Source organism: Alosa pseudoharengus, unplaced genomic scaffold (assembly GCF_046254945.1).
Source record: "Alosa pseudoharengus isolate Yale_2024_CS ecotype anadromous, Long Island Sound unplaced genomic scaffold, YU_APseudo_1.1 YU_APseudo_1.1_scf_15, whole genome shotgun sequence".
In the NCBI taxonomy this organism is placed as follows: Eukaryota; Metazoa; Chordata; class Actinopteri; order Clupeiformes; family Clupeidae; genus Alosa; species Alosa pseudoharengus.
Genome location: NW_027468620.1, coordinates 34,828,267 through 34,852,992, shown reverse-complemented (window position 1 = coordinate 34,852,992; position 24,726 = coordinate 34,828,267). Strand labels below are relative to the sequence as shown.

Here is a 24,726-nt window from a genome sequence, read left to right as displayed (position 1 = left end):
TCAACATTAACCTAGTATAACGCATTTAGACAATATAAAAAAACAATATAATAGTTGCAATGATACAGAAGTGCATCAATTGCATTGTTTGTTCAAGATAATAAGAATTTGTGTTTAGCTATGATGTGACTAGATGTTGTGGAGTTGAATAAATAGTTTATAGAAATTCAATTCTGATCTGAAAAATGCACCAAAGTCACTGAGAAAAACGGTAAAACTCATGCAATGCTCCGTCCACCCTTGCGCGTCTTTCACTTGCTGATTGGCCGTAGCGCTTTTACTGCCCCTCGGTTCTTCCCCGGGATCACGGTACTGGGGGAGGAGTCTCGAGAGTGTAGAGAATCCAGACTCCGGACTGAGCAAACTTACGTCAAACTTCGTCATGGCTGCTCGCGTCTGTTTAGGACACGGCCAGCGCGTGGTGGCTGGACTGGGGACAGTGACCCGCGCGACCCACAGCTCTGTGCCTCGTGCCGAGTATGACGCGGTGATCATCGGCGGAGGTAGGATCTGTTGATCTGTCCCCCTGCACGAGCTAAAACGAATCACTGTGCAAACAGGCGCACCCCGACTGCCTGGACGAGATTGTGTAACGATGTAGTCGGGGGTCGGTCATTTGATTTTCTGCAGAACTTTGTCGGCGTGAAGTTATTTTTGAACGATTTGCATGAGCATACTGCAGCAACCGACTTTGTGGTTGTACAATGTCCATGCACGAGACAGTATCATGAACTCACGGACCCGAGGAGTCAACGATGAACTTTGAACTGAGTTGCATCTCCTGGCCGTCACTTTCTTCACACACACACACACACAACCACGTTATCTGATGAGATGTCACAGATAGTGTCGTTTTACTGGTCTCCACTGTGAAGACAGCACTGCGATGATTGGCATCATCAGTGTATTGAGATCGGTGATAATAATCAGATTGATAAGCCCAGTGTGCTGGTGTGTTTATGTGTGTGTAAAAGTCCCTGTACAGAAAGATGACATTGATGATCAATGGATTGATAATACTGATTGACTGATTGATTGATTTGTGATGAATATTGTTTTGTGTCTCACCCGCAGGACATAATGGACTTGTGGCTGTGAGTATCAAATCATACATCAGCTATACATTATGAATACACACCATCATTCTTTATATATATATATACATATATATATATATATATAAATATAATAAGTATCAGCTATACATTATGAATACACACCATCATTCTTTATATATATATATATATATATATATAATAAGTAAATAACTGTGTGTGCATGCATGTGTGTATCTGTACATGCCACTGTGTGTGTGTGTGTCTGTATGTGTGTATCTTTACATGGCACTGTGTGTGTGTGTGTGTGTGCCTGTATGTGTGTTTGCTTGTTTGTTTGTGTGCACCACTGTGCATGCTTGAATGTATGTGTGTGTGTGTGTGTGTGTGTGTGTGTGTGTGTGTGTGTGTGTGTAGTCTGCGTACCTGCAGAAGGGCGGTCTGAAGACAGCGGTTCTGGAGCGGAGACATGTGCTGGGTGGAGCCGCCGTAACTGAGGAGCTTTTCCCCGGTGAGGACCGACGAGAGAGAACGCGGAACAGGACCAGCGTACTAGTGATGATTATGAGAACGTGGAACAGGACCAGCGTACTAGTGATGATTATGAGAACGTGGAATAGGACTAACATACTAGTGATGATTATGAGAACGTGGAACAGGACCGGCTGACTAGTGATGATTATGAGAACGTGGAATAAGACCAGCTGACTAGTGATGATTATGAGAACGTGGAATAGGACCAGCTGACTAGTGATGATGAGAATGTGGAATAAGACCAGCTGACTAGTGAAGACTAGACATCAGCTAAAGACACAGCTCACAGCAGAGTTAGGCTAGAGTCACCAGATCACAGCGGACTTGGGGGGGGGGGGGGTTCTTGTCGGGGCCTGAATGCACTGAAGCACAATGTCAGCTGGAAAGTTTAGGAAATCAACAGTGGTGCTGGGACAGCTTCCTTTATCAAGAGATACAGTTTCATGTGTCGTGTTAACAACTTCAGGCAGCTGCGGGTTTGACCTCGACCATATCTGTGGGCAGCTGTGGGCTCGACCTTGACCATCTGCAGACACTCTGTGGATTAGCAGTCTACTGCTGCAGCAGGAAGAATGTGTTGTTTTGCTGCGCTTGGGCGTTGCGATGAAAAGCAGCATAATTCTGCTTGTTACCATGGAGCTCTGCTTGTTACCGTGGAGCTCTGCTTGTTACCATGGAGCTCTGCTTGGTCCTGCCCAGCGGTGGGAAGCAGGAAGAGAAAGAGGAGTGAGCTGAGGGGCGGAGCCTAAAAGATCGGTTCTTTAAGAGTGAAAATGTCATTGGGTTCTACGGTGGGTTCTACGGTGGGTTCTACGGCGAGTTCTATGGTGGGTCCTGTGGTACGACTGGTGTCAAATGTGGGTCAGATGTGGGCCTAGATCAGCAATTCCTCTTTCCTCCATCTCTCTATCTATCTATCTGAGTCACACCAGCATGAAACTCACTTGTGTGTGTGTGTGTGTGTGTGTGTGTGTGTGTGTGTGTGTGTGTGTGTGTATTTCCTCCTGATAGGATTCCACTTCTCCAGAGCCTCATACCTGCTTAGTCTATTAAGGCCACACATCTACCAGGACCTGGAGTTAAAGGTACCACAAACACACACACACACACACACACACACTCTCTCTCTCTCTCTCTCTCTTTGCCTGTCTTTAGAAGCATGGCTTGAGGGATCCCCCCTTCTCTCTCTCTCTCTCTCTCTCTCTCTCTCTCTCTGTCTATCTTCAGAAGCATGGTTTGAGGGTTTCCCCTTCTCTCTTTCTCTCTCACACACACACACACAGACACACTCTCTCTCTCTCTCTCTCTCTCTTCAGAAGCATGGGTTGAGGTTTCTCCCATTCTCTCTCTCTCTCTCTCTCTCTCTCTCTCTCTCTCTCTCTGCAGAAGCATGGGTTGAGGTCTCTCTCTCTCTCTCTCTGCAGAAGCATGGGTTGCGGGTGTTCATGCGTGACCCCCACGCCTTCACGCCTATGCTGGAGGAGGGGCTGGACGGGCGACCCCCCCGCTCTCTACTGCTCGGTGCGGACGTCACCAAGAACCAGGAAGAGATCTCCAAGTTCAGCAAGAAGGATGCTCAGGTGTGTGTGTGTGAGAAAGACAGAGAGTAGTATTAAATTGTGTGTGTGTGTGTGTGTGTGCTTCTGTTACTCTTTAAGTGTGTGTGTGTGTGTGTGTGTGTGTGTGTGTGTGTGTGCAGGTGTACCTGTGCTTGCTGCAGCACCTGCAGAAGTTGGCGTGTGCAGTGTGTGTGTGTGTGTCAGAAGCCTAATCTAAACTTCTGCGTTGAATCAACGGCGTAGCCCCTCCGAGCCCTCACACCTCCAAAACATTGTAACTCCGTGTTGAGGCGGAGGTGGTGGGGCAGCCGTGGCCTACTGGTTAGGGCTTCGGGCTTGGAACCGGAGGGTTGCCAACCAGTAGGAACGGCTGAAGTGCCCTTGAGCAAGGCACCTAACCCCTCACTGCTCCCCGAGCGCCGCTGTAGCAGGCAGCTCACTGCGCCGGGATTAGTGTGTGCTTCACCTCACTGTGTGTTCACTGTGTGCTGAGTGTGTTTCACTAATTCACGGATTGGGATAAACGCAGAGACCAAATTTCCCTCACAGGATCAAAAGAGTATATACTTACTTACTTAGGCAACGCAGACCGCACAAACTGTGATTGGTCAGCCGTGTTGATAGCCGATGTGCTATAAATTACTACGAGACACTAAGTCTGCCAGAGTCTGTGTTAACGCATCATAAGAGAAACATATAGCCTTGTGCATGGCGCTCATCACTGCCTGGTATTCAAAGGCCTCACTCCATCCCTCAAGGCCTACGTGCAGGCGCCTCTACAGTGGAGACTCCATTGCTCTGGTGGCCCTGAATCTGCCATTCCCCGCCTGGCTCCTACTACTCCTAGGGTCCTCAGAGAGATAAATAGCCCGGCTTCAGACCGTCGAGCCAGGCCAGGGTAATTTAGATAGATAGATACTTTATTGATCCCTAAAAGGGGAAATTCAATTTGAGAGGCGACCTGGTGATAGTAGTCCAGGCTACAAGCCTCATGTCCCTGGCACGTTTGTGTTCAGACTGTCAGGCCATTAGCCTCTCCGCAATACACCTCGACACGCCCTCGCTTGTGAAAACGTCACCAATACCACCCGTTTTCAAACAGGATAAGCAGAAAGTCACGTATATCTTTCCTATACTGTAGCCTATGCTATGGAAGTCAGTCACCTATTTCTGTCCTTTCACATGTATGTCACGTAGCCTATTCATTTCTATACAAACCAAGACGGTGGATTCTGTGACCTCTACATACCATCTACATACAATCTGATGTCTGATGACCTCTGACCCTCCTGTGCTCACAGCATGAGGCAAATCCCACTCTCTGTTTGACAGGTCATCTAGGGTACAGGGATGAACTCTCTTTTTTTTTATTTTTTTTTAATTTACCTTTATTTAACCAGGGAAGAAAATCACATTGAGATAGGTATCTCATTTACAAGTGAGCCCTGGCCAAGGTAGCAGCACACAGTGAACATGATAGAGACAGACAAAGTAAAAATAAGTACATAAACAACAGTCACAACACGCACATACACTAACACGCTCACACACACACACACCCACACACACACACACACACACACAACAATACGACAATGAAACAAAATTAAAAGTTAGGAACAGGTGCAGACAGTTTGGAATGTTTGGTTGAGATATGACTTAAATTCATTGATTGAAATAAATACTGTAAGTTTCAACGATCTTTGAATGTCATTCCAAGCAGTTGATGCACTATAAATAAAAGCAGTTTTTCCAAACTCGGTCTTCATTGAAGGAACTTTTAAAAGAATATATCTACTTGTACGCAGATTATACCCTTGACTATTGACAGTTAAAAGACTAGTCATATACAGAGGAAGCTGGCCAACTATGGCCTTGTACACAAATGTAAGCCAATGCTTGTACCTTCTTAAGTGAAGTGAGGGCCAACCTACCCTTTCGTACAGTGCACAGTGATGAGTGAAGTAATGTGTACGAGTTATGAATCTTAGAGCAGAGTGATAAACAGAATCTAATGAATGTAAAAGAGCCTTAGTGGTGTTTCTGTAAAAAACATCTCCATAATCTAAGACAGGTAGGAAGGTAGCTTCCACCAACTTTCTCTTGGCTGACTGTGAAAAACAGGCACTATTCCGAAAGTAAAACCCCAGCTTTAGCCTTAACTTAGATAGTAATTGTCTAACATGTAACTTGAATGATAAGTCCTCCTCCAACACAAAGCCTAGGTATTTGTAGAAGGAGACCAGTTATATAGCTTTGCCCTGCAAAGTGTAAAGAGGTGGTAGAGAAGATTTACATTTATGTTTCCTAGAAAAGACCATGCATTTTGTTTTCTTATCATTCAGAACTAGTTTTAAAGAGAGGAGATTGCGCTGAACTATTGTAAATGCTTCCTGCAGCTTTGAAATGCAACTGTCAATAGACGATGCAGGGCAATAAATGATGGTGTCGTCTGCATATAAATGAATACTTGCATCTGATAGGTTATCACCAAGATTGTTGATATATAATGTAAATAACAGTGGACCCAAAATGGACCCCTGTGGCACACCAGATTCAATACTGAGACTATCAGAAAGACACCCCTTAATTTGCACCCTTTGGCACCTATTCTTTAAGTAGTTCCTAACCCAACCTAATGCGGTTTCAGAAAGACCAATACTGTATAGACGCGATAGAAGAATACTATGATTGACAGTATCAAAAGCTTTAGTCAAATCAATAAACACTGCAGCACATGAACTTCCATTGTCTAGGGAGCAGGTAATGTCATTTAGAACTTTCATAGGGGCAGTTACCGTACTGTGATTCTTTCTAAAACCGGACTGAAACCTAGACAAAATGCTGTTGCTAACCAACACACACACACACACACACACACACACGCCTTAGTATGTCTTTGACAGGTCATCTAGGGTACAGGGATGAACACACAAAGAAAAGGCCTCTAGTGTAAAAGAGCAGATGACATGAGAAAATAAAGTTATATAAATGATTAAAACAAAAAGAAATTCCCCATAAGACACTGGACATACAGAACTGAAAAAGGTTCATGGCACCGAGGCATAGCCACTGCATCCAGTTGACACAGAAGCATAAATTAGGCTTAAATCGCACTGTGTGTGTGTGTGTGTGCATGTATGTGCATGTGTGTGTGTGTGCATGTATGTGCATCTATGTGCATGTCTGTACGTGTGTGTGTCTGTGCATGTATGTGCATGTCTGTACGCGTGTGTGTCTGTGTGTGTCTGTGCGTGTGTGTGTGTGTGTCTGTATGTGTGGCGTGCCTGTGCTTTCTGCAGCACCTGGAGAAGTTGGCATGTGCAGTGTGTGTGTCTAAGTCGTACTAAGGTGTGTGTGTGTGTGTGTGTGTGTGTGTGTGTGTGTGTGTATGTGTGTGCAGGCGTACCTGTCCTTCCTGCAGCACCTGGAGAAGTTGGCATGTGCAGTGTGTGTGTCTAAGTCATACTAAGGTGTGTGTGTGTGTGTGCAAGAGTACCTGTCCTTCCTGCAGCACCTGGAGAAGTTGGCATGTGTGGTGTGTGTGTCTAAGTCACACTCATACGCGTAGATTACGGGGGGGACGGGGGGGACGGGGGGGATATGTCCCCACCACTATAATTTGAATTTTGTCCCCACCACTTCTAAAAATGTGCAAACCAATTGCGACCGAAAAAATCCCCACATACTGAAATCATCGAGTCTAAACCATGCGATAGGCGCGCACAATGACATCCTCACAGCATGCACACCTGCCTAGATATGTGTGGATCGAGTGTTGCGCGGTTAAGGTTTTTTAACATCCGCACCCACCCGACCCTCCAGTCATATAATGCCTGCTAGAGTTGACTGTAGCTCGGAATGCAATCGGTTGCCATAGTAGGCTATCCTAAAATCCAGCGATAAAACAAAGCATGAACTCATGAGTGTCGGTCTGCCCTATATGTATATCCTCTGATTGTAATGTTTACAGATAGGCTATCTAGGCGATATTTGTAACATTTATTTTGTATTTGGCCTGTTATAAAATCATAGGCCTATTGAACAATTTAAACACATTGTGAACCCCAAAGTTGGAGACATGCATATAGACATTGCTGCAAATTTAAAACCGGATTACTCTGGAATGGCTAACTGTACAGGGGAGTGCTTTAAACTTTAATTAAAACTTTAAACTTTAATTACACCTTTGTGTTCGATAAGGTCTGCTGTTTATTCTGATATATGGTTTGTCATGTGTTGAGGGAAAGTTCGCGAAGCCAAGATGAATGGGTAGGGAGACGGGTGCAGAAAATAGGCTATGATTAAATTAAAGTTAGGCTACTTTTCTCGCGAACCGTTTACCACAACAACTAACCACCAACATCGTTTAAAAGCTAAGAAAACGCTCGTTCGTGTGATATGTGATGTCTGTGATAGGCTACTTCGCAAGTAGTTCAGCAAATTTGGGTGGGACAGAAATACCTTACAGAGCAGCAGGTCAGGGCTGGCCATATGGTAACCTAACAAGTAGGATTTGCTTTGCCTACTGTGCTGTTTGGTTGTCCCAAACTTTGAGACGACCCATACTCGCATTAACTGAATCTTATCAACCCGAACTGCGATGTTCCAAACTGAGTGACAGGATGCAATGCCTAATAAGCTCACCTACGGCATAACTGATACAGTGCGCCTGGGCCTACTGTTAAACACATGAAAAATATTAAGCTGCTGTTTTCTTTTCATGACGAGCACTAGGCCTACGTTTGAATGATTTATGACTGAATGGAACGTTGCATTTTTAAGCGCCAGAACTGCTTATCACGTCGTGTGAAAAAGTTTACACCAACCATCATCTTCTAATGTAGGCCTATCCTTATGTTGAGATGTCCATTCTCTTTGCCCTAGGCTATCATTTGTGTGTGAAGCATGTTTCAATTAAGACAGTACACAAGCTATTTCTATTGTTGTATTGAATGATTTCATGAATGAATCGTACGCACAGTGCGTAGGCTATAGGATTACGGCTGGCGGCGCCACTGACCAAGGCCACAGTAGCCTGTGAACCTCTGATTTTCAAATGGGAATCACGGCCAACGCAGGTTGTTGCACGTCACATTAATAGCTGATGCTGCCTCCCCAAAATTCCACATCATGTGAACAGATCAGCAGGCCTGCACATTTTCACCTCGTTTTCAGACACACGTTGCGGCAAAACGACGTCTCATTGTTGTTTTTTTGTCGGGTCGGGTCAGGTTCGGGTAGTTAATCAGTGCATATTGAGGGTCGAGTGGGTGCAGATTGACTCTCCTGACGGGTCGGGTGGGTGCGGATGTAAAAAAACCTTAACCGGCGCAACACTACTGTTGAGCATATTGTAATGCAGAGTTGAATGGATGAATAGCTTACATAAGGGTACCCCGCACTTTTCAAAACACACTCCACACACCACCACTTCTAAAAACAAACTGACGCCCTTGGTCACACTAATGTGTGTGTGTGTGTGTGTGTGTGTGTGCAGGAGTACCTGTCCTTCTTGCAGCACCTGGAGAAGTTGGCGTGTGCGGTGTCTGTCTAAGTCACACTAAGGTGTGTGTGTGTGTGTGTGTGTGTGTGTGTGTGTGCAGGAGTACCTGTCCTTCTTGCAGCACCTGGAGAAGTTGGCGTGTGCGGTGTCTGTCTAAGTCACACTAAGGTGTGTGTGTGTGTGTGTGTGTGTGTGTGTGTGTGTGTGTGTGTGTGTGCAGGAGTACCTGTCCTTCCCGCAGCACCTGGAGAAGTTGGCGTGTGCGGTGTCTGTCTAAGTCACACTAAGGTGTGTGTGTGTGTGTGTGTGTGTGTGTGTGTGTGTGTGCAGGAGTACCTGTCCTTCCTGCAGCACCTGGAGAAGTTGGCGTGTGCGGTGTCTGTCTAAGTCACACTAAGGTGTGTGTGTGTGTGTGTGTGTGTGGACTGTGCTGGGGTGGGAGAGGAGTGTGGCCTGCTCCTATGGGCCTTCAACTGCTGTGTGTGTGTGTGTGTGTGTGTGTGTGCAGGAGTACCTGTCCTTCCTGCAGCACCTGGAGAAGTTGGCGTGTGCGGTGTCTGTCTAAGTCACACTAAGGTGTGTGTGTGTGTGTGTGTGTGTGTGTGTGTGTGTGTGTGTGTGCAGGAGTACCTGTCCTTCCTGCAGCACCTGGAGAAGTTGGCGTGTGCGGTGTCTGTCTAAGTCACACTAAGGTGTGTGTGTGTGTATGTGTGTGTGTGTGTGTGTGTGTGCAGGAGTACATGTCCTTCCTGCAGCACCTGGAGAAGTTGGCGTGTGCGGTGTCTGTCTAAGTCACACTAAGGTGTGTGTGTGTGTGTGTGTGTGTGTGTGTGTGTGTGTGTGTGTGTGCAGGAGTACCTGTCCTTCCTGCAGCACCTGGAGAAGTTGGCGTGTGCGGTGTCTGTCTAAGTCACACTAAGGTGTGTGTGTGTGTGTGTGTGTGTGTGTGTGTGTGTGTGCAGGAGTACCTGTCCTTCCTGCAGCACCTGGAGAAGTTGGCGTGTGCGGTGTCTGTCTAAGTCACACTAAGGTGTGTGTGTGTGTGTGTGTGTGTGTGTGTGTGCAGGAGTACCTGTCCTTCCTGCAGCACCTGGAGAAGTTGGCGTGTGCGGTGTCTGTCTAAGTCACACTAAGGTGTGTGTGTGTGTGTGTGTGTGTGTGTGTGTGTGTGTGTGTGTGTGTGCAGGAGTACCTGTCCTTCCTGCAGCACCTGGAGAAGTTGGCGTGTGCAGTGCACCCCCTGCTGGATGCGCCACCGGTGGACGTGCCCCGGGTCACCGAGGGGTCACTATGGAGACGCCTGGCCGCCCTCCAGTCTCTACGGCCGCTCATACGCAGCGGTACGCTACAAACACACACAACACACACACACACACACACATGCGCGCGCACACACACACACACACATGCGCGCGCACACACACACACACACACATACACATGCGCGTGCACACACACACCACACACATGCACACACACACACATGCGCGTGCACACACACACACACACACACATGCACGCGCGCACACAGCCACATACACACATGCGCTCGCACACACACACCAAGGATTAAAGTTCTCCGTCGTATGACGGATTTCCGTCAATTTGATTTTAGAAATGTCATATTTGAGATCGATGCAGATCCGATGAGAAAAAAAATAGGAGGGGGGGGCTATCACCTTTTCTTTTCCTTTTTTAAGGCAACTACAAATATTAGGTCCAATGAATTAATGTGTGTGATGGTAAATGTTTAAAGACCGAATAGTGTTCTTGAGAACTTTCTGTGTCTCAATCAGTGACCGCTCAAGAAGATAGCCTACGTCAGCCATGAGTTTCGCTTTGTTTATGTTGAAGACTAATAACGGTCTAAAAGTTGGATTATAGTGACACAATCGAGACAGCTGATGAGGTTGGCCAATCCGTTTAACTTTTTAGGATATGATATTGTGAGCTCTATGTGCGAATTCGGAGAAGAAGCGTAGGCTGTGTTCTTTCCGTGCATCAATGTAGACAATTTCTTACTATCGCGAACTCTTGTCAGGGGAGGTCATTCATTTTCGGTGTTACCTATGACTTGAACAGATAGCCTGCTATGCCACCCGATGTAGGCTACTATTATTGTTACAGTTTTTAATCAATGCAACTAATATTATGTGTAAAGCGACGCAATATAGCCTATGCAATTTATTAGCCCGTCTGTTATGACATGTACAACAATGTTTTTCACAATTTGCGACGTAAGGTTTTGACTGAGCGTGTTAACATAAAATAATAATAATATTGTCATCATCGCGAACTGTTTAGTAAAGGGGTCAGTCGTGTTTGTGACGCACAGACAGCCTTGTAGCCTATTTTGCTTAGGCCTCACATTTAACGACAGTAGGTTGTGAGTGTATGTTGACAAAAAATAACCATGCAATTAAAATAGTCAACATAAAACTTTGCTATAAAATATTATTAATTTATAGCACAAAACTATAACCAGTAGGCCTACCAGAACCTCGCATAGTAGCGTCATGATTTGTGTGCGTCTATTTGGCAAGGCCACTAGCTGTCATGAATGCATTGTTGCTAAAGGAAGGCAGGTGTCAAAAGTTAAAAAATAAATGGAGATGGCCGGCTGTTGGAAATGGGGGAGAACGAACAAGCCATGGTGTAAAGAAAGTGCCAGGGGTTTGCTTTTGCGTGGTTTGCTGCAAGAAAATTGTTTATGGATGCAATAGGAAAACGTTTTAGCACGCCACCAATCAGAAGACCACCATAAGGTTAACGTTCGTGCACTTCAGGACATCTTCCCTACCTGGTGCAACTAGCCACCACGACAGAGGTAGGCTACGTTTATCTATGGCTGACCGTTTTTAAGTTTAGAAAGTAGGCTACGCATGTTCTTTCATAGCGCAACACGACCTGTACCTCACCATATCGCAACCTCTTGTCAACCTTATACAATCTGTTGCTGAAGACAAAAGCGCCCTCTCCAGATTGTTGTTATCAAATGCGCAGACCTCCTGCAAGAGCACACACAGTATTGCTGTTCATTGGAAAACTGAGTTGTCTGTAAAACTCAAAATTACCATGTTTTCATTAAATGCGGTTGAGGCAACAAATGGAAATATGAACAATATCTAGAATGTTCTGATTCGTTACTTTGATGAGGAAATTAGAAGTCTTGCAAACTTGATTTTATAGATTTTACTTGTGTTGAATTGCATATTAACAAGAAAAAAATCTCCCCTTTAAACACTTTTGGCCTGAAGTAATTAAATAAGAGTGTAAGTTAAAGCCTTTCTACAATATTGCTGCAGTAGAAAAGAACAGCAATGGCTAATCAGCAATGGTCAGGGATGGTACTAAAATATATTTTTGTTCATCAGGAAAGCTCAATCTCAATCAAGAACACTCTCAATTCGCCTTATTCACATGGCGGACATTGGCGGCTAAAACGAGGCTACAGGGTACACAAACCATAGGATTGTTATGTTCTATGCATTCACCTGTAGGTGGCATTAATTATATAGTAAGTGTACCCTGTAGCCTCGTTTTGGTTTAAACAATGGCCGCCGTGTGAATAAGGCGAATACTCCCTTTACTTTGCTGTTTGCATCTTTTTGTACATTAAAAACCAATAGGTCGCGACCGCAAAAGGGGTGCTATCTCTATAGGTAGATATGAACAACGAATGACTTATGGCCTGAAAAAAGTTCAGTCAAAGATTTTTTTTCACTTTAATCCCTGCACACACACACACAGTCCTGACTCACAGCACTAAACTACTAGTGTAGCATTCATTCCTCACGAGGTGAAATGGTTCCTGTGTGTGCGGTTCTGATCTTTAAATGTTCTGCTGTGAAATGGGTTCCTGTGTGTGCGGTTCTGATCTTTAAATGTTCTGCTGTGAAATGGGTTCCTGTGTGTGCGGTTCTGATCTGATCCGGTTCTTTTCTCTCTCCACAGGGCTGAAACTGGGGAAGAACATTCCAGACTTCTATGAACTTGTTACTGCCCCCATAATGAAGGTGTGTGTGTGTGCATGTGTGCGTGTGTGTGTGTGTGTGCAAAGCACTCTTAAAGTCTTAAAGTTAACGTTAAGTTCAAGTGAATGTTGTATGATTGATCTGTGCATGTGTGTGTGTGTGTGTGTGTGTGTGTGTGTGTGTGTGTGTGTGTGCGGTCTCTCTGTGGCAGGTGCTGAACCGCTGGTTTGAGTCAGAGCCCTTGCGAGCGACGTTAGCCACAGACTCTGTGATAGGAGCCATGACGAGCCCTAGCACACCAGGCAGCGGGTGAGTGTGTGTGTGTGTGTGTGTGTGTGTGTGTGTGTGCGCAGGCAGGATGAGCCCTAGCTCACCAGGCAGCGGGTGTGTGTGTGTGTGCAGGTATGTGCTGCTACATCATGTGATGTATGTGTGTGTATGTATGTGTGTGTGTGTGTGTGTATGTGTGTGTGCAGGTATGTGCTGCTGCATCATGTGATGTATGTGATAGATATATAGATAGATAGATAGATAGATAGATAGATACTTTATTGATCCTCAAGGGGAAATTCAAGGGTCTCAGTAGCACACAGACATCACACACAACATGCACTTACAGCAGAAATGGTAAACATAAGTATAAGTATAAACATATAACTAAACTCCACTGTACAATAAAGACAGTAGAAGATAAGAAAGATAAGAAAACTAACAAAACTAAATACTAAATACACTATATAAATTAAATTAAGAAAGTCCAATGTGCTTGAGGGTGATCAAGCATAAGACGCTTGTGGTGACAGGGCCGGGACTGGTGAGGTGCTAAAGGGAGTGAGTGTCATGGTGAAGGTGCAAACAGTAGTCCAACCATAGTCCTTAGTTATGTGTGCCTGGCAAGGTGCTCAAGAGAGTGAGTGTCATGGTGAAGGTGCAAAAAGTAGTCCAACATTAGTCCAACAGTGCAAGAGTAAGGTCTAGAGACCAGCATAAATAATATGGACAAATAGGAGAGTAAAGTATAATGTACTGTAGCCTGACCGCAGCCATTGATCATGTGTGCTAATATAGCATGAAAAACAGTGTAGCAGTAAAAACAGTAGTGAAAACATTAGGCTGTGTACATTAGTAAAACAGTAGTAAAACAGTAGTAAGCAGTAGTGGGCAGTCAGTACTCAAAACATGGACAGGGTGGAGAGGCAGTGGAGAGGGTGGAGAGGCAGACAGACTAAGCAGAGAAGTCTATCTCTCCTCTTCCCTTTAGTGAGGCATTGAACAGTTCAATGGCCCTAGGGACAAATGACTTCCTCAGCCTTTCAGTTGTGCATGGCAGTGAGCGAAGTCTCCAGCTGATCAAGCTCTTTTGGTTTTTGATAGTGCTGTAGAGCGGATGACATTCATTGTCCAATATGTTGATCAGCTTGTTCAGGGTCCTTTTGTCAGATATTGAAGTGATGCACTCCAGTTCAGCTCCCACTACAGAGCCAGCTTTCCTTACCAGCCTGTCAATTCGCCCCGCATCCTTCTTCTTTGTGCTTCCTCCCCAGCATACTACTGTATAGAAGAGGACGCTGGCAACAACAGACTGGTAGAACATCCTGAGGAGCTTGCTGCACACATTGAAGGACCGCAGCCTCCTCAGGAAGTACAGCCTGCTCTGTCCTTTCTTGTAGAGTGCATTAGTGTTGGCTGACCAGTCCAGTTTATTGTCCAGGTGGAGACCCAGATACTTGTAGGTGCTTACCACCTCCACATTGACCCCATCAATGGAGACTGGTAGCACATGTAAGCGAGCGTATGTGTGTGTGTGTTCGTGTGTATGTGTGTGTGTGTGCAGGTATGTGCTGCTGCATCATGTGATGTGTGTGTGTGTGTGTGTGTGTGCAGGTATGTGCTGCTGCATCATGTAATGTGTTCGTGTGTATGTGTGTGTGTGTGCAGGTATGTGCTGCTGCATCATGTGATGTGTGTGTGTGTGTGTGTGTGTGTGCAGGTATGTGCTGTTGCATCATGTAATGTGTTCGTGTGTATGTGTGTGTGTGTGCAGGTATGTGCTGCTGCATCATGTGATGTGTGTGTGTGTGTGTGTGTGTGCAGGTATGTGCTGCTGCATCATGTGATGTGTGTGTGTGTGTGTGTGTGTGCAGGTATGTGCTGCTGCATCATGTGATGTGTGTGTGTGTATGTGTGTGTGCAGGTATGTGCTGCTGCATCATGTGATGTGTGTGTGTGTGTGTGTGTGTGTGTGCAGGTATGTGCTGCTGCATCATGTGATGTGTGTGTGTGTGTGTGTGTGTGTGTGTGCAGGTATGTGCTGCTGCATCATGTGATGTGTGTGTGTGTGTGTGTGTGTGCAGGTATGTGCTGCTGCATCATGTGATGTGTGTGTGTGTGTGTGTGTGTGTGTGTGTGTGCAGGTATGTGCTGCTGCATCATGTGATGTGTGTGTGTGTGTGTGTGTGTGTGCAGGTATGTGCTGCTGCATCATGTGATGTGTGTGTGTGTGTGTGTGTGTGCAGGTATGTGCTGCTGCATCATGTGATGTGTGTGTGTGTGTGTGTGTGTGCAGGTATGTGCTGCTGCATCATGTGATGTGTGTGTGTGTGTGTGTGTGTGTGCAGGTATGTGCTGCTGCATCATGTGATGTGTGTGTGTGTGTGTGTGTGTGCAGGTATGTGCTGCTGCATCATGTGATGTGTGTGTGTGTGTGTGCAGGTATGTGCTGCTGCATCATGTGATGTGTGTGTGTGTGTGTGTGTGTGCAGGTATGTGCTGCTGCATCATGTGATGTGTGTGTGTGTGTGTGTGTGTGTGTGTGCAGGTATGTGCTGCTGCATCATGTGATGTGTGTGTGTGATGTGTGTGTGTGTGTGTGCAGGTATGTGCTGCTGCATCATGTGATGTGTGTGTGTGATGTGTGTGTGTGTGTGTGCAGGTATGTGCTGCTGCATCATGTGATGTGTGTGTGTGTGTGTGTGTGTGCAGGTATGTGCTGCTGCATCATGTGATGTGTGTGTGTGTGTGTGTGTGTGCAGGTATGTGCTGCTGCATCATGTGATGTGTGTGTGTGTGTGTGTGTGTGCAGGTATGTGCTGCTGCATCATGTGATGTGTGTGTGTGTGTGTGTGTGTGTGTGTGCAGGTATGTGCTGCTGCATCATGTGATGGGGGAGCTAGGAAGGGAAAAGGGGGCGTGGGGTTATGTGGAGGGGGGCATGGGGGGCGTGTCCAAAGCCATCGCTAACTCTGCCCGTGCCTTGGGAGCCGACATCTTCACTGAGCAGGTGAGTGTGTGTGTGTGTGTGTGTGTGTGTGTGTTTATATGTGTGTGGCAGGGAACATCCTCACTTAGCAGATTGTATTTGTGTGCGTTTGTGTGTGTGTGTGTGTGTTGGGAGTGGCAGTTAGGGTTGCAACAGTATAAGATCTTGGTATGATACTGTAATTGTCTCAGTGTTTGTCAGAAGTTACTGAATTTAAAACAGATTTCGCCAGGATGTTGAAAATGATTTTGATAGGGCCTAATAATCTGTGTGTGTGTGTGTGTGTGTGTGTTTGATAGGGCCTAACACTAATGGTGTGTGTGTGTGTGTGTTTGATAGGGCCTAACCCTAATGGTGTGTGTGTGTGTGTGTGTGTGTGTGTGTGTGTGTGTTTGATAGGGCCTAACCCTAATGGTGTGTGTGTGTGTTTGTGTTTGATAGGGCCTTACCCTAATGATGTTGTCAAAGATGACTAAACATGGCTGTTTAGATTTGGGAATATAGTTATAAGATAGTTTTAAGTGCTCTCACAGAGTATCACATTAGTGTGTGTGTGTGAGAATGACGTTTTAGTAGTGTGTGTGTGTGTATGTGTGTTTGTGTGTGAGTGAGTATCACATTACCATCTGCTGTCTTTGTCTATCAGAGTGTTGATAAGGTTCTAGTGGGATCCGATGGTCGAGCCCAGGGTGTGGTTCTGCAGAACGGAACTGAGGTCCGCAGTAAAGTGGTTCTGTCCAATGCTACGCCGTACGTCACCTTCACACAGCTCACACCACAGGTGCGTCTCCCTGCTCTTCTGACCTCACCTGGAACTCAAACTCACCTGAGCTTGACCCTTAACCAATCAGATGAGTGTGTCTAGAGCATACAGTATATCTGCATGCAGAGGAGAAGAGCGTTCAGTTCAGTGTTAATCTAACTCCAGTAGCTCTACTGGTATGTTAATCTGTTCAGTGTTAATCTAACTCCAGTAGCTCTACTGGTATGTTAATCTGTTCAGTGTTAATCTAACTCCAGTAGCTCTACTGGTATGTTAATCTGTTCAGTGTTAATCTAACTCCAGTAGCTCTACTGGTGTGTTAATGTATTAATCTGTTCAGTGTTAATCTTACTTCAGTAGCTTTAATGTTCTTCCCCCCCAGGAGTCTCTACCTTCAGAGTTTCTCAAAGCTATAAATCAGATCGACTACACCTCCCCCGTCACCAAAATCAATGGTATGCTCCTCTTCCTCCTCTGTCACCAAAATCAATGGTATGCTCCTCTTCCTCTCCCAACACCAAGGTCAATAGTATGCGCCTTGTTTTCACAAGGATACCAATCAACATTTTCCTCATTATTCTAGGCTTTGCATTTCCTTTTGAGATAAAATGCAGCCTACGGGCTGAACTCAGTGAAAGTAAAACCATGTGGTTGTATCTGTTCATATAAACTATTCTGATGAGCTGGACAGAATGACAGATGCATTAGAGTCTGAAGTACACAACAGCTGGATTGAGTTAGTGGCCATACAAACTACCCGCTGAATACAAAAATTGACCGACTGAATGGCTGAATAATCTGTGTCATATATCGGCTGCAATGTCGAGAATGAAACACAACAAACACTGTAAAACTGGATCCATTTGGTCCCACTAAAGACCCTCCGATGCCTCAGCATTCATTCATTCATTCATTCATTCATTCATTCAACCTTTATTTATTCTCGGAGGGTCATTGAGGGAAGCCCTCATTTTCAATGAAGCCGAGATAACAGAAACAATGAAGTAACAAGATGTAAAAAGAGAGAGAGAAAAAAGTATAGGTATAGGGCTAGGCCTATAAATAAAATAAAACAAAGTAAAAGTAAAAGTAAAAGTAAAATAAATAAATAATAAGATAACATACATTACATTATAGAGGAGGAAGGGGAACAATTCATAAATAATAATAATAAAATAATAATAATAAAGAAATTTACTTAAAGCAGGTACAAATTGACATAGGAAGGTTTGTGATTACAGATCTGAATTGATTATAGGAAAGTATAGAGTTTTTTATATTACACTGAAGATTATTCCAGGAAGTAGGGGCACTATATCAAAAGGCCGACTTTCCCAACTCAGAGTGGATACGAGGAACCTTGAGCATCAAACAGTCATTTGATCTGGTCTGATAGGGACCAGAATTCCACACAAGCATGTCTGAAATATAACCTGGTAATTTCCCAACAATACCTTTGTAAATAAACAGATGCCAATGATTTTGTCTCCTCTCTGTCAAAGATGACCAACCCACCTTACCATAAAGGACACAATGATGAGTGCTATAGCCATCACCAGTAATGAATCTCAGGGCAGAATGGTAGACTGAGTCCAGGGCTTTAAGTGAACAAGCAGTAGCATTTTTATATATCACATCACCATAACTGCTTCAACAACTTGTTTCCTACTTTCCATAGGGAGGCTGGCTTTGTTTCTGTAGAAGAAACCTATTTTTTTTCTCAGTGTTTTTGCTAGGATGGCTATATGGTAGTTAAATGTGAGTTTTTCATCCAGCCAGATACCAAGACACAGTATAGTATGCCCCTGAAATCAGTAGTTAATGAAAAGCAAACATAATTTTAATATTCTGAAATACCGTATGTCCCCGAGACAGCTCCTGCTAACTAATGCAAACCACAATGTGAACCCTGTACTAGAGATGGCCCCCTATGTGTATATCATGCTAATGTTAGCGTGCTAACCCTGTACTAGTTTTATGATAGGATCATGCTAATGTTAGCGTGCTAACCCTGTACTAGTTTTTTGATAGGATCATGCTAATGTTAGCATGCTAACCCTGTACTAGTTTTTTGATAGGATCATGCTAATACTAACATGCTAACCCTGTACTAGTTTTATGATAGGATCATGCTAATGCTAACATGCTAACCCTGTACTAGTTTTATGATAGGATCATGCTAATGCTAACATGCTAACCCTGACTCCCAGTGGCTGTTGACCGACTACCAAACTTCCTGGCGGCGCCGAACGTAGCGGAAGGAGTGGCAGGCCCGCATCACCAGTGCTCCATCCACCTCAACTGTGAGAGCGTGGAGGTGCTGGAGGAAGCCTATAGGGAGTGTCAGCAGGGACGCCCTTCATCAAGGTACACACACACGCACACACACCTCAAACATACACACACCTAACACACAGACACCTCACACATACACACACACACACACACACCTCACACACACACACAGGGCTCCAGACTAACTTTTTGCACTGGTTGCACTGGTGCACCTAACTTTTTTTCTTAGGTGCACCAGCACAAAAGTTAGGTGCACCCAAATTTTCAACCACATCACATTTAACACCGCAGCAGGTTCACTTTTTTTCCTTAATTACTGTCCTATATAGGTTGTCCTATGACTTATGATTTACAATTCTACAAGAAAAGTAACTTAATGAAGTGTTGGTGCTTTAAGTGCTTCACTGAGCTAAAATTTAAACTTAAAACATCTCAAGATGTATTAAATAAAAATAACAGTGAGTAAATTAACAGTGCATGTCTTTAAGGGCTTCAAACTGCACATCTCATGGCTCAATGTTTTACATACTATCCTTCATAATCTTTAGGCCTTGGCTAAACCAGCTCGCCATGCTAGCATCTTCCATAGAAATGTATTTGAGCACAATTTAAAGAGATGTTCCAAGTAGCCTGGGGGATTTTTATGTGATTTTGCAATGATGATTGCAATAATCATTTGACAGCCCCACAATGCAATTTACATGCAGTAACGAAATGGTAGGCCTATTATTATAGGCTATTGCAATGACTTGTCATGCTCGATCTAAATGTGTCCATTCAATTCACCGTACACAATGACCACTGTATACATGCATGGAATATTCGGGCTTTAAGTGTAGCAGCGATGTTCGGTTTGCGCCAAATACCGGATTAAATTGATTGATGCCATCAGAATGAGTTTACACAACTCTCGGGCAAAACGAATATTGCTGTTGAAAACCGGGTTACTCCCTGCATGTAACTGCGGTCAATGACGCACTCCTTTTCGGCGATATCTGTATCTCTGTCGTTCGCGAAGGCCTTGTATGCATTGTTCGCAATTTTAAGACGTCTTTTCATCTGCAACGACTCCTATAAATTTGTCGCAAGTGGCATTCATGTACGTCGGGTTTACATTCAAACTATATTTCTGGTGAATAATGATTTCGGACTGAACTTGGTGAAGGAAAGTTTCACTAGGCCTATCGTAGGCAACGATAAACTTGATCATCATCTCGGGCTCGTCTGATCGGTTTGCTGCTGCCAGCTGCTGAAAGGCAGTGGGGAAAGGGAACATTTATCTCGGCCTATGTGACCACACTGTAATGCAACTACATCCTCTGTTTATCTGACGGGTCTCTGACCTCCCTCTCTCTCTCTCTCTCTGCAGCACACGCATTTTCAAATTTACACACAGGCACTGGGCCACGGCCAATCAGAGGGGAGGTCCCGCCCTTCACTATCTGTGATTTGTTTAAATCACGATATTGGCCAAATATGTGTCTGTTATTGAACCAAAGGTAGAGTTTCAATGCGGACACTTATTCCTCTCTCGAATAGCTGGTTGCACCGGTGCGACCTCCGATTTTTTTTAGTCGCACTTTTGAAAAATTAGGTCGCATATGCGACCAAATTGGTCGCACTCTGGAGCCCTGACACACCAGAGACATACACACCAAACACACAGACACCCCACACACACCTCACACACACACAAACACACCTCACCTGTGTGTGTGCAGGCCCATGCTGGAGATGACCATCCCCTCGGTGCTGGACAGCTCCCTGGCGCCCCCTGGCTGCCATGTGGTGTCGTTCTTCACCCAGTTCACCCCCTTCACCCTGGAGGGCGGACGTCCCTGGAGCGAGCAGGACAAACAGGACTACGCCAACAACGGTCAGCAGGGGTCAGCGGGGTGAAAGGTTAAAGGTCGAGGGGTAGGATTCAGGAGAGGAGAAGCAGAACTATGCCAAACACACACACAAACACACACCCTTTGTGAGGATTCAGGAGAGGAGACGCAGAACTATGTCACATGTACACTAACACACACACACACACATACACACACACACACACACAAACACACATTTTATTTCTTTATTTGAATAGACAAGTAAAATACATCTAAATATTGCTTTGAAAGAGTTGCTTACAGCAGTAACATATCCATACTACACAAACACACACATTAGGGTGCATCATCCGCCTCACGTTTTAAAAGAAATTTGAAAATCAATCTGTCCCTAGAATAATTTTGTTCCATTAACCAAATAAAACTTCCATGAGAAATTGTATTGAATTCTATTGATGTTTAGGTGGCCCACCGAGCCTCTGAAGTTTCCAACTAAAGACGTCCATAAAGCTAGGCTGAAAATATCATTTTTTCTTAAATAACGGCAAAACTAATGGGTCTAGCCCTATAATGTCAATGGAAGTTGAATATAAATATGAACTTTCCGCATCATTTGGTGTGGGTTGTGTGTCTATCTTTATTACTTCCTGAGATATGGCAGTAGTGTACATTTTGGGGGAAGCAGCCAGACCAACGGATTCCTTGTCTTAGCTGAATTACTGAAGCTAAGCAGGTGTGGGCCCGGTTAGTACTTGGATGGGAAACCTCCTTGGAAAACTAGGTTGCTGCTGGAAGTGGTGTTGGTGGGTGGCCAGTAGGTGGCACTCTTCCCTCTGGCCAAAAAGATCGATCCCAATGCCCCAGTGCAGTGACGGGGACACTGTACTGTAGGAGATGCCATCCTTCGGATGAGACGTTAAACTGAGGTCCTGACTCACTGTGGTCATTAAAGATCCCATGGCAAAGAGTAGGGGATTCCCCAGTGTCCTGGCTAAATTTCCAACCTGGCTCATTCAATCTGGCCCCCTAATCATCCCCCACTGTAATTGGCTCATTCACTCCCTCACTCTCCACCTCAAGCTGGTGTGTGGTGAGCGTTCCTGGCGCACAATGGCTGCCGTGCATCACCCAGGTGGGTGCTACACATTGGTGGTGGTTAGTGAGGTCCCCTTTTCCATGTGAAGCGTTTTGAGTGTTGAGAAAAGTGCTATATAAATGTAACATGTTGTTGTTGGAAGATGCCATAAAAATGGCCTTTGCCAGGCATTTTCAACAAACAGCATGAAAGTAAACTATCAATAAAAGCTTGCTGTCATGGGTTTGCCCAGTACCAAATTTGAAGGCTGGAAAACAATATATATGTGGCCCACCAAGTCGATGTAAAATACGTATCATATTTGTTGCCGTTTATACTTTAATCCGATCAGTCATTATCACTTCACATTCACACAATATTTGCTGATTCCCACTTTGTTCTGTTTTCTGATGAACCATCCGAAAGATACCACATGAAGCACCTGAGAACTTGGCAACAGTTTGGAAGTCGGGATCCAGTGATAATCGAGTCATCCTGAACAAGGCCACTGCCCAAACCAAATATCCAAGACGATTGTCTTGTAGACAGAGTACATTTTGAAGACTGTGGATTGGCATTAGGCTACTAATACACTCTCCACTAAAAGCCATGTTGCAAGAAAGTTCATGTAATCCTGTGTGACAACTACTACTCTACACTAAACAAAACATTCCCACGCATGTAGCCTATATCTGATTTGGAATTACCGGTATGAGATTTTCTATAACACCATAGCAACAACAGTTAAAATAAAAGATTAATGACAAGTGTTACAGTACATTAAGGTGTTTTTCATCAAAAATAAAAATAGAAAAAAAAAAAATGTTTTTCTGAGAAAAATCACCAAAATATGTATGACAACATAAAGAAACCCAATGTTTATCCAGTGAGCTGTGTGCTTTATGCCCTTAATACAGTTATTATTCAAATAACTACTGGCTAACAAATTGATAATAGTGAAATAATGTGAAATATACCCCCATAGTCCCCCATATTGCCAGGGGATTTCCTGAATTTGGCAACAATTTCGACCATTCATAAAGGTTAATGGTGGGCCACCTAAATATTATCCAATTTACTTCAAAATGTACCAGGAATGTTTTTTTGCTCATTGGAACATAATAAGCATAGGGACAGATTAATTTGCATATGTCAAGCCGGATGATGCACCCTAACACACATACACAAACACACACACACTACGGTAATCTCAGTGTACAGTATGTTCCCAAATGACAGAGATAACTCCTACTACTCCCTCACTTTCTGGTTTGTATCTGTTTTCCCATCTTCTCTCAACTCCTAGTTTTTTAAAGTGTCATCTGACCAAGCACATCACATTGGTGCTGGTGTGTGTGTGCAAATGTGTGAGTGACTGTGCATGTTAATGAAGTTTATGAGGAAGAGGAAGTGTGTGTAATTTACACACTAATGTTGCAAGACACATCCTGTAGAGATTTGTGTGTGTGTGTGTCAGAGGTTATGCTTAGACGGACACAATTTTTGTTAATATTCTATACTACCGGACACACAGGAAAACTATGGGACATATGTTTTAAGTATCCCAATAATTGCATCCATTTAAACGGTGATCAAACACAAACTGTATACAACAATGCAGTTTATTAAATATTAGTCAGTTAACTCTGTTGTGCAGTCATTACGAACTGACAAATGCCTAAAGCCTATAGCGTACATCCATAAAATAAAATAAAATAAACCACAGAAGAGCAGTAGTGGAGAATCTGAGAATCAAATTATTTTGATATGGGTTGGTAACATTTTGTGAATCTGAGAATCAAATGATTTTGATATGGGTTGGTAACATTTTGTGAATCTGAGAATCAAATGATTTTGATATGGGTTAGTAACATTTTGTGAATCTGAGAATCAAATGATTTTGATATGGGTTAGTAACATTTTGTGGCTGGGTTCAGGTAATCTTAAAAACAGCATTGTATGTTCATATTGTAAGTTCATTGCTGTGTGATCACAGCCTCTCACTCTTACTCCAGCGCCCCCTACCCACAGCCCTGGTAATAACACAGCATCTAGCGCCCCCTACCCACAGCCCTGGTAATAACACAGCATCTAGCGCCCCCTACCCACAGCCCTGGTAATAACACAGCATCTAGCGCCCCCTACCCACAGCCCTGGTAATAACACAGCATCTAGCGCCCCCTACCCACAGCCCTGGTAATAACACAGCATCTAGCGCCCCCTACTCACAGCCCTGGTAATAACACAGCATCTAGCGCCCCCTACTCACAGCCCTGATAATAACACATCTAGTGCCCCCTACCCACAGCCCTGGTAATAACACAGCATCTAGCACCCCCTACTCACAGCCCTGGTAATAGCACAGCATCTAGCGCCCCCTACCCACTGGACAACTACATGTGAAAGCGGCCAATTTTCGGTTGTAGCCGGCTAACATAAACCCTGGTGCGTGCGTGCGTGCGTGTGTATGTTTTGACAGTGTTTGACTGGGTGGAGAAGTACGCCCCAGGCTTCAAGAGCTCCATCGTAGGGACGGATATTCTGACACCCCCAGACCTGGAGAGAGTGTTCGGGCTGACAGGGGGGGTAAGTGTGTGTCTGTGTGTGACTCCTAGAGCTGGAGTGGGTGTTTGGACTGATTTGGGGATCCAGAGGTCATATGTGAAAATGGCTGATGTATGTCTGTGTTAATGTGTGTGTCTGTGTTTATATGTGTGTGTCTGTGTTTATGTGTATGTGTTTATGTGTGTGTGTGTGTGTATGTATCTATGTATAGTATCAAGCCTTGGTCTTGTTTATGTGTGTGTGTTTGTTTGTATGTATCTATGTATAGTATCAAGCCTTGGTCTTGTTTATGTGTGTGTGTTTGTT

General features: G+C 44.5%; 1 protein-coding gene across 1 annotated transcript in view; it reads left to right on the top strand.

The window, feature by feature from the left end:
- The first annotated feature begins 382 nt into the window (after nucleotides 1-382).
- pyroxd2 (pyridine nucleotide-disulphide oxidoreductase domain 2) overlaps nucleotides 383-24,726 on the top strand; it is a 26,208-nt gene continuing 1,864 nt past the window's right edge. Inside the window, exons 1-14 of the mRNA XM_076285162.1 lie at nucleotides 383-503; nucleotides 1,075-1,094; nucleotides 1,473-1,566; nucleotides 2,601-2,674; nucleotides 3,014-3,169; nucleotides 9,841-9,994; nucleotides 12,609-12,670; nucleotides 12,840-12,937; nucleotides 15,767-15,908; nucleotides 16,534-16,668; nucleotides 17,033-17,105; nucleotides 18,861-19,017; nucleotides 20,667-20,821; nucleotides 24,335-24,441. Coding sequence (XP_076141277.1) covers nucleotides 383-503; nucleotides 1,075-1,094; nucleotides 1,473-1,566; nucleotides 2,601-2,674; nucleotides 3,014-3,169; nucleotides 9,841-9,994; nucleotides 12,609-12,670; nucleotides 12,840-12,937; nucleotides 15,767-15,908; nucleotides 16,534-16,668; nucleotides 17,033-17,105; nucleotides 18,861-19,017; nucleotides 20,667-20,821; nucleotides 24,335-24,441 — 1,548 coding nt within the window. The remainder of the gene's footprint in view (nucleotides 504-1,074; nucleotides 1,095-1,472; nucleotides 1,567-2,600; nucleotides 2,675-3,013; nucleotides 3,170-9,840; nucleotides 9,995-12,608; nucleotides 12,671-12,839; nucleotides 12,938-15,766; nucleotides 15,909-16,533; nucleotides 16,669-17,032; nucleotides 17,106-18,860; nucleotides 19,018-20,666; nucleotides 20,822-24,334; nucleotides 24,442-24,726) is intronic.